Genomic DNA, 15,959 nt, shown 5'->3' with positions numbered 1-15,959 from the left:
CACTGCTGCCTGGGCACTGCTCCCCGGGGCAATGCTTGGACATGTTTTTTTTGTTTCTTTGCAAAACCCTGAAAAATTCCTTGGGTTCCAGCAGCATTGAGATGTTCTACACCTTGTATTTTGACACTCTCTTTGTGATCAATGCCTGGGAAAAAGCACAACTCAATATTGTACACAAGTGGGACACATTACCAGTGACTCCGGGAGTGCTTCACCGTGACTTTTCCTTGTGGGACTCATTTGACTGATCACAGTTCAGGTTATAATTGGCTTTATTTCATTACCAGCAGTGTGTTAATTCTAAATGACGCTGAATGGAGGCTCCAGGAACAGCACCTCATCTTTCCATCAGGCACTTGGGGGTGGTACGGTGGCACAGTGGTTAGCACTACTGCCTCACAGTGCCAGGGAGCCGGGATCGATTCCCGGTTTGGGTCACTGTCTGTGTGGAGTTTGCACGTTCTCCCCATGTCTGCCTGGGTTTCCTCCGGGTGCTCTGGTTTTCTCCCACACTCCAAAAGACTTGGTGGTTAGATGCATTGGCCATGCTAAATTCTCCCTCAGTGTACCCGATCAGGCGCCGGAGTGTGGTGACTAGGGGATTTTCACAGTAACTTCATTGCAGTGTTAATGTAAGCCTATTTGTGACAATAATAAATAATCTTAACTTTACCCCTCCTGGATTCAACATTTAGTTCCCTTCTGCCTTGTATTATTTTCCTTTTTGTTATTTAATCTTTTCCATTTTGTTATTTAATCTCTCCTGCCTTCCACCCCATCACTGACTTTCTCCTTTATCCTTTCCTCTCCTCCCTGATCTTCTTGTCTCTGTACTTCTGAAAAATCTTATATATATATATCTTTTTCTCCTGGTCTTAAGGAAGCGTTAACGTGGGTTCTGTTTCCAGACCGGCTGAGTACTCTCTGCATTTATTCAAGCAATGTTTCAGCTTTGTAATGGGTGTGTGAATTGTTAAATACTCACAGGAAGGGCAGGAATGAATATCATGACGTAGGATTGCGTTAACCTGTCGGAAGAATAGGAGAGGCTGTTAAAATGAGCAAAACATCCAAAACAAGCATGAATGAACACAAACTCAAAAACTGATGCTGTGGTCAAGAATCATATTTGAACCAACAGCGAACGATGATTTGGGAGTGTAGGGTTGTAAACCTGACCTGCTTTACTGCGTGGGTTTCCTCCAGGTGTTCCGGTTTCCTCCCACCGTCCGAAGGTCATGCTGGTTAGGGTGCATTGGCCGCGCTAAATTCTCCCTCAGTGTAGCCAAACAGGCACCCGAGTGTGGCTCTGCTGCCTCACAGCACCAGGGACTGGGTTCAATTCCCAGCTTGGGTCACTGTCTGTGTGGAGTTTGCACGTTCTCCCCGTGTCTGCGTGGCTTTCCTCCGGGTGCTCCGGTTTCCTCCCACAGTCCAAAGATGTGTAGGTTCGGTGGATTGGCCGTGCTAAATTGCCCCTTAGTGTCTTACAATGTGTAGGTTAGGAGGATGAGCAGGGTAAATACATGGGGTTACAGACATAGGGCCTGGGTAATGTGCTCTGTCGGAGAGTCGGTGCAGACTTGATGGGCTAAATGGCCTCTTTCTGCATTGTAAGGATTCTCTGATACTATGATAAATTTCTGAGGTTAAAACTGATGCCCAGCCTCTCCATGAGTTTGAACATGCCCCTGTCTACATCAACAGGGACGAAGTAGAAAGGGTCGAGAGCTTCAGGTTTTTAGGTGCCCAGATCACCAACAACCTGTCCTGGTCCCCCCATGCCGACACTATAGTTAAGAAAGCCCAGCAACACCTCTACTTTCTCAGAAGACTCAGGAAATTTGGCATGTCAGCTACAACTCTCACCAACTTTTGCAGATGCACCATAGAAAGCATTCTTTCTGGTTGTATCACAGCTTGGTATGGCTCCTGCTCTGCCCAAGACTGCAAGAAACTACAAAAGGTCGTAAATGTAGCCCAATCCATCACGCAAACCAGCCTCCCATCCATTGACTCTGTCTACACTTCCCGCTGCCTCGGCAAAGCAGCAGCATAATTAAGGACCCCACGCATCCTCTTTCATTCTCTCTTCCACCTTCTTCCGTCGGGAAAAAGATACAAAAGTCTGAGGTCAAGTACCAACCGACTCAAAAACAGCTTCTTCCCTGCTGCCGTCAGACTTTTGAATGGACTTACCTCGCATTAAGTTGATCTTTCTCTACACCCTAGCTATGACTGTAACACTACATTCTGCACCCTCTCCTTTCCTTCTCTATGAACAGTATGCTTTGTCTGTATAACGCGCAAGAACCAATACTTTTCACTGTATGTTAATACATGTGACAATAATAAATCAAATCAAATCAAATCAAAATCATCCTTTCCCATTGGTCAGTTCCAGCAAGAGAGTTAATCACTCAAAAATATTGACATGCAAACGTCACTTGTTTTCATTCCTTTCGGAACAAAATATAAAGACTCTTACTTGGCCACCTCAGGATGCTGCTTGAAAGCCAACAGGATGTTTTCTGTGTTAACAAAGAGCGCCCAGCAGGGGAAGCAGGCGATCATGAGAATGAAAATCCCTCTTTGGAGAATCACCCCAATTCGCTTCAAGTTCTTGCTGCCGTACGTCTGAAAAACCCAGAAAAGAATTAAACATTGTCGGTATTTTCTGCCTTTTGATGAAGTGTGAGGGTCACAGGACCTTTCCATTGACAGTAAAGAAAATGATCATTATGCGTCCTGTTCCCAACTCAACATCCCTGTTGCCGGGTTCATGTTGAGTATTATTCTCGAGCGATGGTCAGGAAGCAGAGGTAGTTCTAAGATCTATGGTTGTATTGCTGGATATTAGAAATAAAGGCCAGAATTTAACAACCGTTCCTGCCATCATCTGTCCTGCTGATGGCGCCCCCCTGCCGACCTCATGGTGGGGTGTGGGGAGGTTACTTTTTGCTTTGAGCAAGGCCTCCTTCAAACATGGCGCCCCAATCTCAGTACAACTGGGTTTTGCCGGCGTATTGAGGCCTCACCACCCCCCCCCCCCCACCCCACCCCACCCCCCACTCGATGACGTGAAACACACCCACCTGTTTTTACGTGGCAGAGAGTGGCAAGACCTGACAACCAAAGAAACACACCGGGCGGGACTTTCAGGCCGCTCTTGCCCCAAAACCGGAAAATCCCGCCCAAGGTCAACGGACATTGGCATGGTCTGCACCCCCAACACTCCCCCGCCCCCGCCCTGTGGTGGGCGCAGCGGGAAAATTCAGCCCATCGTTTTTCTTGCCGGAACTAACATTCTGCCATTTGTTTGCTAGGATTTTACCCAGAGAATGAAGAGAAGTTTCCAGGAAGATTGAAGTACAAAGATACAAAGAGGAACTGCCATTGGAACAGGATACTGTTCATCGAAGTCAAAATCAGAGTGGAAAAGTGCAGAACGGGTGGAATTAGCTCGTGAAAATCATGATATTTGAAGCGCTCCAAAGGTTGGTGATATCTTATTCCAGCCTGTGAAGTAGAAAGTTGAAGCAATTGTGAGGCAATTGATGGTTGGATCCCTGAGAGTCTGTGTGAAAGTTTGGAAGCTCCGGGCTATTCAAGACAAAGGAACACTGAAAGGAGAGTTGGAAAACCTGGAGGTGGATCTTTGTTGAAAGCAGCTGAGGGAAAGCATTGCTTGAAAGAAGATTCTAAGGCGTGTCGGTTCGAGAGTGGAGCTTGGAAACACCCAAATGGAAGCCAGAATCTAGTGGGATTAGTTCGCTCACAGTGTAATAATCATCTGGGAGGAGGGGTGGCACGATTTGAGGAGAAATCCACAGAAGATCAGTTGAGTGCTATTAGCCACTTGCACCAGAACTTTCCTGTCCCGCCTGCCACGAGAATCGTAGTGGGCGGACCATGCAAAGGTCTGTTGATCTCGGGTGGGATTTTCCGGTTTTGGGACGAGCACGGCTGGAAAATCCTTCCCCTGGTGTCAGAGTGTGGTGTTGCCTGATCACAATTAGCCTGTTAGGTTGCTGGGACTGTTTGTTTACTGTAAATCTTATAGCATAATATGCGTTTTGTAATCTGTGTGTAACCTTAAACTCTGTGTAAATTTGTGAAAATAATTGGGAGTGAAGGAGTATTGTATTGTAGTTAAAGGTTTGATATTTAATAAAAGTGTTTTTGTTGGTAAAATCTAATTGGCAGTCCTGTGACTTTGTTCCTACATGCTTTCTAAAGAAAAGAGTAAAGGTTATGGGCCGGAACTCTACCACCTCACCCGCCACGGAATCGGAGCGGGCAAAGGTTTAACAACGGAAATCCCTGTCGACCTCAGGCAGGAATTTCCGGTCTCGCCCGAACGAGGCCATAACATCCCGTCCATCCTGTTCAGCACTGCTGCCTCACAGCGCTAGGGACCCAGGTTCGATTCCCGGATTGGGTCACTGTCTGTGTGGAGTTTGCACGTTCTCCCCGTGTCTGCGTGGGTTTCCTCCAGGTGCTCCGGTTTCCCCCCCAACAGTCCAAAGATGTGCAGGTCAGGTGGATTGGCCAGGCTAAATTGCCCCTTAGTGTCAGGGGGATTAGCTAGGATAAATGCATGGGGGTAGGGCCTGGGTGGGATTGTGGTCGGTGCAGACTCGATGGGCTGAATGGCCTCCTTCTGCATTATAGGGATTCTATGATCGTCCTCTGAGCCAGATTTCCATTCTGGGATCTTCCCATCCAGTGATAACACCAACTGGGATGGTAACACTGTGCCACCATAATACAAAGGCGGCATAGTGGCACAATGGTTAGCACTGCTGCTTCACAACTCCAGGGACCCAAGTTCGATTCCCGGCTTGGGTCACTGTCTGTGTGGAGTTTGCATGTTCTCCTGCGTGGGTTTCCTCCGGGTGCTCTGGTCCCACAGTCTGAAAGATGTGCTGGTTAGGGTGCATTGACCCGAACAGGTGCTGGAATGTGGCGACTAGGGGAATTTCACAGTAACTTCATTGCAATGTTAATGTAAGCTTGACTTGTGATTAATAAATTAACTTTAACTTTTAACAGTGTATAAATTGCTAAGTTTCAGACCCTGACTGCAAAAGCTTAAAGGAAATCTGAGCCAACATGCGGTTCCGAAAAAATCCTTTAACCCATGGACCATAAATTGCAATATTTTGATCATAGTTGCTTAAGATGAGAACTCATGGAGCTTTTCAAGATAATGAGAGGTTCTTAAGGGACTAAATGATGAAAATTGGTAACCGGAGAAGAAAGATTCAAAATTATCAGGCAAAGTATGAGGGGAGGGTCTTGTTCATCTTTGTTGTAACAAAATAATGTTTGTGTTATGATGGTACAAGTTGGGGGTTACCTGTACTTACCTGAGATATGAGTGTGTCACAAGCTAACGACAAGCCAACCCCGACAGAGATACCTGAGACATTGATCACCTGGAATAAGTTGAAGAAAATAGGGAAGAGATTTATATAGTTTCAAATGCCAAAAGAGTCCAAACAAAAATACATTAACAAAATGCCATTGTGATGTTTCTTTCTTTCCAATCCGACCTCCAGATCTGTCCATGCGTGAGTTGGTGGCATAGTGGTATTGTCACTGGACTAGCAATCCAGACACCTGGGGTAATGCTCTGGGGACCCGGGTTCAAATCTCACCACGGAAGATGGTGAAATTTGAATTCAATAAAAATCTGGAGCTAAATCTGGCCACAGCTGGAATACTGTGTGCAGTATTGGTCCCCTTATATGAGGAAGGATATATTGGCATTGGAGGGAGTGCAGAGAAGGTTCACCAGGTTGATACCGGAGATGAGGGGTTTGGATTATGAGGAGAGGCTGAGGAGATTGGGTTTGTACTCGTTGGAGTTTAGAAGGATGAGGGGGGATCTTATGGAGACTTATAAGATAATGCGGGGGCTGGATAGGGTGGAGGCGGAGAGATTCTTTCCACTTAGTAAGGAAGTTAAAACTAGAGGACACAGCCTCAAAATAAAGGGGGGTCGGTTTAAGACAGAGTTGAGGAGGAACTTCTTCTCCCAGAGGGTGGTGAATCTCTGGAATTCTCTGCCCACTGAGGTGGTGGAGGCTACCTCGCTGAATATGTTTAAAGCGCGGATGGATGGATTCCTGAGCGGTAAGGGAATTAAGGGTTATGGGGATCAGGCGGGTAAATGGTACTGATCCACGTCAGATCAGCCATGATCTTATTGAATGGCGGGGCAGGCTCGAGGGGCTAGATGGCCTACTCCTGCTCCTATTTCTTATGTTCTTATGTTCTAAAAGTCTAATGATGACCATGAAACCATTGTCATAGAATCATCGAATCCCTACGTGCAGAAAGAGGCCATTCAGCCCATCGAGCTTGCACCAACAACAATCCCACCCAGGCCCTATCCCGTATCCCCATGTGCTAATCTCTCTGAAATTAAGGGGTAATTTAGCATGGCCAATCTACCTAACCCGCATATTTTTGGAGTGTGGGAGGAAACCGGAGCAACCGGAGGAAACCCACACAGACACGGGGAGAACGTGCAAACTCCACCCAGACTGTCACCCAAGGCCGGAATCGAACTCAGGTACCTGGCTCTGTGAGGCAGCCGTGCTAAGCACTGTGCCACTGTGTCGATTGTCATAAAACTCATCTGGTTCACTAATGTCCTTCAGAGAAGGAAATCTGCTGTCCTCACCCGGTCTGGCCTACATGTGACTCCAGATCCACGGGCGACATGGTTAATTCTTATAATGACCCTCTGAAATGGCCTAGCAAGACATTCAGGGGCAATTAGGGATGGGCAATAAATGCTGGCCAGCCAGCGACACCCACATCCCATGAATGAATATTTAAAAAATCAGCAAACTGGATTGGGACTGAAATCAGATTGGGAATTTTGCCTTCTTTGTTCTCCTCACTGAAGGAAAAAGCATTCTTTCTAATTGTGGTGACCTATCTCCACACGGTTAAGTGCCACTTGGTTTTATTTTATAAGAAGGCTTTGTTTAAACTCAACTGCAGACCCACTGCAATCCTGCCTATATTATACATTAACTATAAAACAAATTGGCTCATTTTATGAATTAAACTCACCGCTGTAGCAAGTGAAACGGCGTCCAATTCGACTTTTCCTAAATGTCCACAGAATATAGCGCTGACAACATTTATTAGAAATATCATCAGCTGTGACAGGGACTGTTAACAAAGGAAATTCTAATTAAACCAGTTCATACTTTCACTGAAACAATGTTTCTATTCATAGAGTTTTACAGATTAGAATGTGGTCCTTCGGCCCATCGTGTTCATGCCAGCCATCAAGCACCTATCTATTCTAATCCCATTTTCCAGCGCTTGATCCTTCTATGCTATGGTGTTTCAAGTGCTCATCTAAATGCTTCTTCAATGTTGTGAAGGTTCCCGCCTCTTTCAGGTAGCGAGTTCCAGATTCCCACCACTCTCTGGGTGAAAATGTTTTTCCCCAAATCCCCTCTAAATCTCCTGACCCTTACCGTAAATCTAAACCCCCCGATTATTGACCCCTCTGTTAAGGGGAAAAGTTTCTTCCCTACCTATGTCCCTCATAAATCTGTACATCTCAATCAGGTCTCGCCTCAGCCTTCTCTGCTCCAAGGAAAACAACCCCAGTCTAACCAGCCTCTCTTCATAGCTGAAACTCCAACCCAGGCAGCATCCTGGTGAATCTCCTCTGCACCCTTTCTTGTGCAATCACATCCTTCTTATAGTGAGGTAACCAGAACCGCACACAGTATTCTAGCTGTGGCCTAATGAGTGTTTTAGACAGCTCCATCACAACCTCCCTACACTTATATTCTATGCCTCACCTAATAAAGGCAAATATCCCATATGCCTTCTTAACCACCTTATCTACCTGTCCTGCCGCCTTCGGGGATCTTTGGACATGCATCCGAAGATCCCGCTGGTCCTCTGTACTACCGAGCGTCCTGCCATTCATTATGTATTCCCTTGCCTTGTTAGTCCTCCCAAAATGCATCACCTCACACTTTTCAGGGTAAAACTTCCATGGAAGGACCAGCAAGACCTTGAAATAGGGGAATTGAAATGTTAAAGTTTGCAAAGGGGAATTAGGCACTGATTGGCCCTGATGAATTGTCCACCTGGGCAATTCTGACCAATGCAGGGGTTTTGATCCCATGGGCGGAATTGTACCCTTGCCCCGCCCATCGATGGGCGGAGTGAGCCAGTAAAATCGCGCCAGAGCCGAGAGATGAGGATCACGTCCGAATTCTCGGCTCTCGGGATTTTTACGAGAGCCGGATTTCCAGTGAGCTCAACCAGAAATGGGCGGCAGGCTGAATAATTTATTTAAATATATTATAATGATGATTTGCATGTGGTTAGTGAGCCCGGCGCTTAATCCTCCGGGCTCGGTTGCCTTTATGGCCTCACTGGGAGAGGTTCTCTCTGGCGAGGAAAGCACCTGCTCCCCACGAACACGGAACAGTCGTGTTGGCCTCACTGGTGGGATCGGAGGCCATTGAGGCCCCCTGGAAGCCATCAGACTTTTGAATGGACCTACCTCGCATTAAGTCGATCTTTCTCTACACTCTAGCTATGACTGTAACACTACATTCTGCACTCTCTCCTTTCCTTCTCCCCTATGTACGGTATGCTCTGTCTGTATAGCACGCAAGCAACGATACTTTTCACTGTATACTAAGACATGTGACAATAATAAATTAAATCAAATCAAAAAGATTTGTGAGAAACATGGTCACTTTTTCTAAATGTGGAGATGCCGGCGTTGGACTGGGGTAAACACAATAAGAAGTCTAACAACACCAGGTTAAAGTCCAACAGGTTTATTTGGTAGCTTGCCTGGTAACTTGCCTGGACTTGCAAAATCTCACTAGCTGTCCTGTCTGGAGACAATACACATCTCTTTAACCTGTGCCTAATGCTCTCTCCACTCACATTGTCTGTACCTTTAAGACTTGATTAGCTGTATTAGCATTGATTAGCTTGATTAGCATTCCAATCATTATTCTGTAAATTGAGTTTGTGTCTCTGTATGCCCTGTTTGTGAGCACATCTCCCACTCCACCTGACGAAGGGGCAGCGCTCTGAAAGCTAGAGGCTTTTGCTACCAAATAAACCTGTTGGACTTTAACCTGGTGTTGTTAGACTTCTTACTGTGTTTACCACTTTTTCTAATCCAGGCTATTGGTTCAAATGTATTTTCCCAGAGAGTTGATATTCTCAGCCCTTGTGCACTGAACCTGAATAATAGCTGCATTTTGATGCTTAAAAAGGCCAAACATTTGAAACTTAACATGTTGAACTGAACAAATTTGACAAACATCATTTGAATTTCACACATTCTGAAAGAAAAAAACCATCTACAGTTGAACTTCCATTAAAAGCCAGAAACTTCTTCCACAACCAATCAGCTTGTTGTGTTTACCTCAATCTCTGAAGCGTAAGAAAGATGTTTTTTTCCATCACAATTCCGAAATTTATAAAACACACTTATCCTGTATTGCTAAAATCGTATAAAAATATCAATAACAGGGATGCTTTCCTAATTGAGACGTGGAATGAGCGGTTTTATATATATATACAACTTTCTAATGCACGTACTACCATATTTCCAAACTGAATCAATGAGTGCATGAGAGATAGAACTACCCAAAATAGCATCAGCTCTGTTCAAAAATGGAATATAAGTGGGGAATGAAGCTGATGAAATAAAGTCAAACAAAGAACAAAGAACAATACAGCACAGGAACAGGCCCTTCGGCCCTCCAAGCCTGCGCCGATCACATTTACCTATCTAAACCGACCGCTTATATCCCTCTATTCTCCTTCTATTCATAGGCCTATCAAGATAAGTCTTAAATGTCGCTAACGTGACTGCCTCCACCACCTCACTTGGCAGCGCATTCCAGGCATCCACCACCCTCTGTGTAAAAAACTTCCCCCACACATCTCCACTGAACCTTTCCCCCCTTATCTTGAACTTGTGCCCCCTTGTAATTGTCATTTCTGCCCTGGGAGAAAACTCCCAAGGGTTTTTTGTTGTCTATGAGTTTCGGGTTTTAATTGGAACACATTAGAGCTATTCGTTAAGAGTTATACATTATACAACTATACATTGTTTTGTTTGTAATTGAGAAAAGTTCTTGCTAATTTTCTTACTATACATGTTAACTGTATTCCTAAATAAACTTTGTTTGGTAAAAGCTCCCTAGTGGGTCATTTGAATCATACCTGAAGCGAAACATCTCATGCTTATCCTAGCTAAATTCAAGATGCAAAACTTGTGGTTCAGGCGGGGGTAAAACACTGGAGTTTCTGACCTGAACCCTAACACCTGCTAACGCACATCTTTCTAATTAGTCACACTCCTTAGTTCTTTCGCTGTAGTCCCGACATTATTTTTTCATTTTGAAGTATATACTCATCTCCTTTTTGAAAGTTACAATTGAATCTTCTTCCGATACCCTTTCACGCAATGCATTCCATAAGACCATAAGACATAGGAGCAGAATTAGACCACTGGGCCCATCGAGTCTGCTCCACCATTCAATCATGGCTGATATTTTTCTCATCCCCATTCTCCTGCCTTTTCCCCATAACCCCTGATCCCCTTATTAATCATGAACCTATCTATCTCTGCCTGAAAGACACTCAAGATCGCTGCGCTTACGCACGGTTTTCACTTCCCATCGATAATAATCACTGGCTGGTATTCTCCAGCCTCGCCCGCGGCTGGGATTCCCTGCCGTAGTGAATGAAGATTTGGCTGAGTGTCAAATTCTCCGTTTTTGCTGGCAGCGACAGGAGGCACGAGCGAGATTGGAAAATCCCAGCCACCATTCAAAATCCACTGTGTTTGGAATACGCGAGCAAAACCACCGGGATCATCAAATTTTGACATCAGTTCATGTTAGTCACTGGTTTTGTCAGTTTTTTGTACAAGAGCATTGCGCTGCACGAAAGCAGCAAAAGTCACATCATCTAAAAACAAAGGAGGAATAAACGGCCGCGGCTAAAATCATTGTGAAAGAAATTCCTTTGGACACAAGATGGGAGCAGGTTTTCAGACTAGCTAAGAATGAGGAAGACCTTGCTTTAGACGAGAGATTTTTAAATCTGTGATTTGAAGTTTATTTTAAACGCGGATAATTCTTTAGTTGCAGAATTGAAGCAGTTACCAGCAAACATAGCAGCATTTTGGGTTCTGAACTTCCATGCAGTGTTTACATAATACCATTACGGCCGGAATTCTCTGGCCATTCACACCAGCGGAATTCACCAGTCTCACTGCAGCGGACGGGGATTTGGCAGAGCGCCAAAAGCTCTGTTCCTCGCTAGCAACGGTGGCCGGGGCGGGGGGGGGGGGGGGGGGGGGGGGGGGGAGCGGGGAGTGTACGGCCGGAGAAATCTGGCTAATAGGTTTAATGGCTGGAATTTTACGGGCACGCCCACCCTGATTCCGGGGGCGGTTGAGGCTCAGAGAACAATCTCGGGTGGGATCACATGAACCTAATGTTAAGCTAAAGTTTATTTATTAGTCACAAGTAAGGCTTACATTAACACTGCAATGAAGTTCCCCTTGTCGCCACACTCCGGCGCCTGTTTGGGCCAATGCGCCCGACCAGCACGTCTTTCGGACTGTGGGAGGAAACCGGAGCACCCGGAGGAAACCCACGCAGACACGGGGAGAATGTACAGACTCCACACAGACAGTGACCCAAGCCGGGAATCGAACCCGGGTCCCTGGCGCTATGAGGCAGCAGTGCTAACCACTGCGCCGCCGTGCTGCCCCAACCTCGAGCGGACGTGCTGGTAAAACTCCACCCAATGTGTCTGATATAAGGACTGGGATTGTCCAAATCTCTCTCGTCCTGCCGCCGCTGTCTGCAAGAACGGAAAATTTGGCTCTCATCCAAGACTCAATTCACAGCAGCGGGACTGGAAAATCCCAGCCTCGGGCGAAGTTGGAGAATTCCAGCCAATGTTTGGAGGGCATCATCGTTATTGAATGAAGCCTACCTCAGCGCATTGTACCTTCACTCAATTGATGGATTCTGAAATCAGCGCAAGTTGGTCCTTAAAAACTGATCCTTCCACTAACCAGTTCATCTGACCGACATGTATTTCATGAGAGGGCGGGAGTTCTCCGGACTCGCCCGTGGCTCGGATTCTCCACTCCCACTGTTCTGAATGGAGATTTGGCTGAGTGCCAAATTCTCCATTCTCGCTGGCAGGGTGTGTGAGGCTGGAGAATTCCGGCAAAGATTTCAAAGTTTAAAGCTTAAGTTTAGTTATCAGTGTCGCAAGTAGGCATTTATCAACACCACATTGAAGTTACTGTGAAAATCCCCTAGTCGCCCACACTCCGGCGCCTGTCCGGGTAACACTGAGGGAGAATTTAGCACGGCCAATCCATCTAACCAGCACGTCTTTCAGACTGTGGGAGGAAACCGGAGGAAACCCACGCAGACACGGGGAGAACTTGCAGACTCCGCACAGTGACCCAAGCCGGGAATCGAACCTGGGTCCCTGGCGCTGTGAGGCAGCAGCACTAATTAACAAACCACTGAGTCCAGGAAAATACATACAAATTGTCTTGCTCAAATTAATTTGCAATACTGCAATCACTTTGAAGAGAGGGAATTAATTACTGATATATTTTGGTGATGAATTCTGCAGGGGCGTCACGGTGGTTAGCACTGCTGCCTCACAGCGCCAGGGACCTGGGTTCGATTCCCAGCTTGGGTCACTGTCTGTGCGGAGTCTGCACAGTTAACAAGAGTTAACAAGAACCCGCATCTTGGTACATCCTTCAATAATATAGCTCGGGTGGAATTTTACCGGCACATCTGCCTGAGGTTCATATGATCCCGCCTGGGGCCAGCGGAGAATGCCGTTCTCCGAGCCTCGCCCGCCTCCGGAATCGGGGCAGGCGTGCTGGTAAAATTCCGGCACTAGTCTCTCATAGAAACATAGAACCCTACAGTGCAGGAGGAGACGCGACCAATCGAGTCTGCACCTCCTCTTTGATAGAGCATTTTACCCAAACCCTCTCCCTGTAACCCTACGCATTTACTAATCCCCCTAGCCTACACGTCTTTGGACACCAAGGAGCGATTTAGCATGACCAATCCATCTAACCTACACATTTTGGGATACTAAGGAGCAATTTAGCACGGCCAGTCCACCCAACCTGCACATCTTTGGAGTGTGGGAGGAAACCGGAGCACCCGGAGGAAACCCACGCAGACACGGGAAGAACGTGCAAACTCCACACAGACAGTGACCCGAGGCCGGAATCGAACCCGGGTCCCTGGCACTGTGAGGCAGCAGTACTAACTACTGTGCCACCGTGCCACTCCTATCTCTATCCCAACATATCCAAACTTTATCACAAGAAAGCATACAGAGAAAATCTTGTTCATTATGATTTCCTTACATTTAGCAACAGGGTGTTGCAGTGAAAATATTTTTTTATTATCAATGTGAGCCTTCAATGGAATATTAAATCTCACCACTGGTCCAGCTATGCAGGTAAGATTTTTTGCCTCCTGCCAGAAGTTGCCTGGTATAAAACTCCTTATCTTCCTCAGGAACAGGTTCCCACTGGTTCCAGATGTTTGAGGAACGGCGCTCGTGGTAACTTGCGTCAAATCCGTCATTTTTCTCCAATCCTTCTTGACCCATAGAGAATACAATCCAGCTTTGTCACCTCGCTCCGTCTGATCTATCTGCTGGTTTATGATCAAATTTCAATCTTAAATCAGTCACCATACCTGGACTTCGCCCAGGGCCAGGAACAGACCTTATTCTTGGTCGTGCCAGCATTGCAGTTTATTGGAACTGGGATGTTATTAATATTAAACTGGTGAATTCCTAGCAGAGCAGATGGCACAGTGGGACACAGGTTAAAGATGTTTCACAGAGCGGTCAAAGTTGACTTGGAGACGGTGGCAGTAGAGGAAAGAAATCAATGTCCTTCCTAACTTGTGAGGTGAGTTCTGTCACCGACGCTGAAACAAGGGGCAGGATCTTGTACCCTTGCGGGTGGCCAGCTTCGAGGCAGGAAGGGTACCATAGAAATCATAGAAACCCTACAGTGCAGAAGGAGGCCATTCAGCCCATTGATTCTGCACCGACCACAATCCCACCCAGGCCCTACCCCCACATATTTTACCCGCTAATCCCTCTAACCTACGCATCCCAGGACTCTAAGGGGCAATTTTTAACCTGGCCAATCAACCTAACCCGCACATCTTTGGGCTGTGGGAGGAAACCGGAGCACCCGGAGGAAACCCACGCAGACACGAGGAGAATGTGCAAACTCCACACAGACAGTGACCCGAGCCGGGAATCGAACCCGGGACCCTGGAGCTGTGAAGCAGCAGTGCTAACCACTGCGCTACCGTACCTATTTAAGGGGGAAGGTGGAAGACCGGAACTCCGCTGCCTTCCTGATTTCCACCAGAATTAGGGTGGGATCTTCCAATCCCACATACGGGCGGCACGGTGACACAGTGGTTAGCTGTCTCACAGCTCCAGGGACCTGGATTCGATTCCCAGCTTGGGTCACTGTCTGTCTGGAGTTTGCACGTTCTCCCCGTGTCTGCGTGGGTTTCCTCCGGGTGCTCCGGTTTCCTCCCACACTCCAAAGATGTGCGGGTTAGGTTGATTGGCCATGGTAAATTACCCCTTAGTGTCCGGGATGTGTAGGTTAGAGGGATTAGCGGGGTAAATATGTGGAGTTACGGGGATAGGGCCAGGGTGGGATTGTGGTCGGCGCAGACTCAATGGGCCAAATGGCCTTCTGCACTGTAGGGTTTCTATGATTCTACCCCAAGACCAGAAATTCCAGCCTGATGTCATGGACCTTTCAATGATCCGTCAAGCTGTCTGTTCCGCCCGTGACATTTCCCGTACTGGTTGGACCAGGAACGTGTAATCCTTTGCTTCTGAGTATGCTGATGCTTATATATTAGTGTCACAAGTGGGCTTACATTAACACTGCAATGAAGTTACTGTGAAAATCCCCTGGCCGCCACACTCCGGTGCTCCGGTTTCCTCCCACAGTCCAAAAGACGTGCTGGTTAGCTGCATTTGCCATGCTAAATTCTCCCTCAGTGTACCCGAACAAGGAAGGCCCATGGACAACTGTACGATCCCACTACCTATGGGGTGATCATGTCAGCACCTCATCCCGGGAGGTCCTATCAACATGCCACACGTTCCATGAGTAAAACTGTGGCCAGAGGGGTGGGGGGGGGGGGGGGGGCGGGGGGGGGAGGGGAGGTCACTGAGAACTTCCACCGCCACCCTCCCCCCACCCTTGCGGCTGATTCCCTGATTCCATTACACCCCTTTCCCGGTGAGCCCCCACCCCCTCACCCTGCGAAACCCACCTCCCCATTTTACTTGTTTGTTCTGGTTCAATCCGCGATTCTGAGTCCCCAGTGGGTGTTTTTCCAGCGGCAGCCACCGCCTCACCTGTGGCACCATTGAACCCAAGAGCTCCCAGCCTCTGATTGGCTGGTAACTCTTGGTAGGCCAGACTTCTGCCCCTGCGGCCTTGGTTCCGAAGAAGGCCCCCCTGTGTGTCTCACTACTGCCTGTTTGGCCTGTGATTCGATGGGCCTTACCGAAAAGAGACAACGCAGGTCTCTCATCGGGCCTGCAGCTAGCTGGCACGACACTGACGTCTCAACAAGATTCGGCCCATTAACTCAATTTTCTCTTCACAGATGCTGCCAGACCTGCTGAGTATTCCCAGCAAGTCATGCTTTTCATTCCATCAGCAGTGACATCTTGCTCTTTCACTAGTTTTCATTGCTATATTTTGATGCAGTGGTAACTATGTTTCTATTCTTAATCACATGATGTCCATTGACAAATCTTAGCTTTACATATCTAAGGCCAGTGATAAATAACATTCAACCTCCACAAAA

At 47.1% G+C, this 15,959-nt stretch overlaps 1 protein-coding gene across 1 annotated transcript in view; it reads right to left on the bottom strand.

Annotated features, from left to right (window-relative positions):
* Nucleotides 1-13,679, bottom strand: part of LOC144501865 (multidrug and toxin extrusion protein 1-like) — a 49,132-nt gene extending 35,453 nt beyond the window's left edge. Inside the window, exons 1-5 of the mRNA XM_078225910.1 lie at nt 13,533-13,679; nt 7,093-7,194; nt 5,373-5,441; nt 2,489-2,637; nt 986-1,028 (exon numbers count right to left, since the gene is read on the bottom strand). Of these exons, the coding sequence (XP_078082036.1) occupies nt 986-1,028; nt 2,489-2,637; nt 5,373-5,441; nt 7,093-7,194; nt 13,533-13,679 (510 nt within the window). The remainder of the gene's footprint in view (nt 1-985; nt 1,029-2,488; nt 2,638-5,372; nt 5,442-7,092; nt 7,195-13,532) is intronic.
* Nucleotides 13,680-15,959: the final 2,280 nt, after the last annotated feature.

This window comes from Mustelus asterias, chromosome 12 (assembly GCF_964213995.1).
Source record: "Mustelus asterias chromosome 12, sMusAst1.hap1.1, whole genome shotgun sequence".
NCBI classification, from domain to species: Eukaryota; Metazoa; Chordata; class Chondrichthyes; order Carcharhiniformes; family Triakidae; genus Mustelus; species Mustelus asterias.
This window is presented reverse-complemented; position numbering and strand designations above follow the sequence as displayed.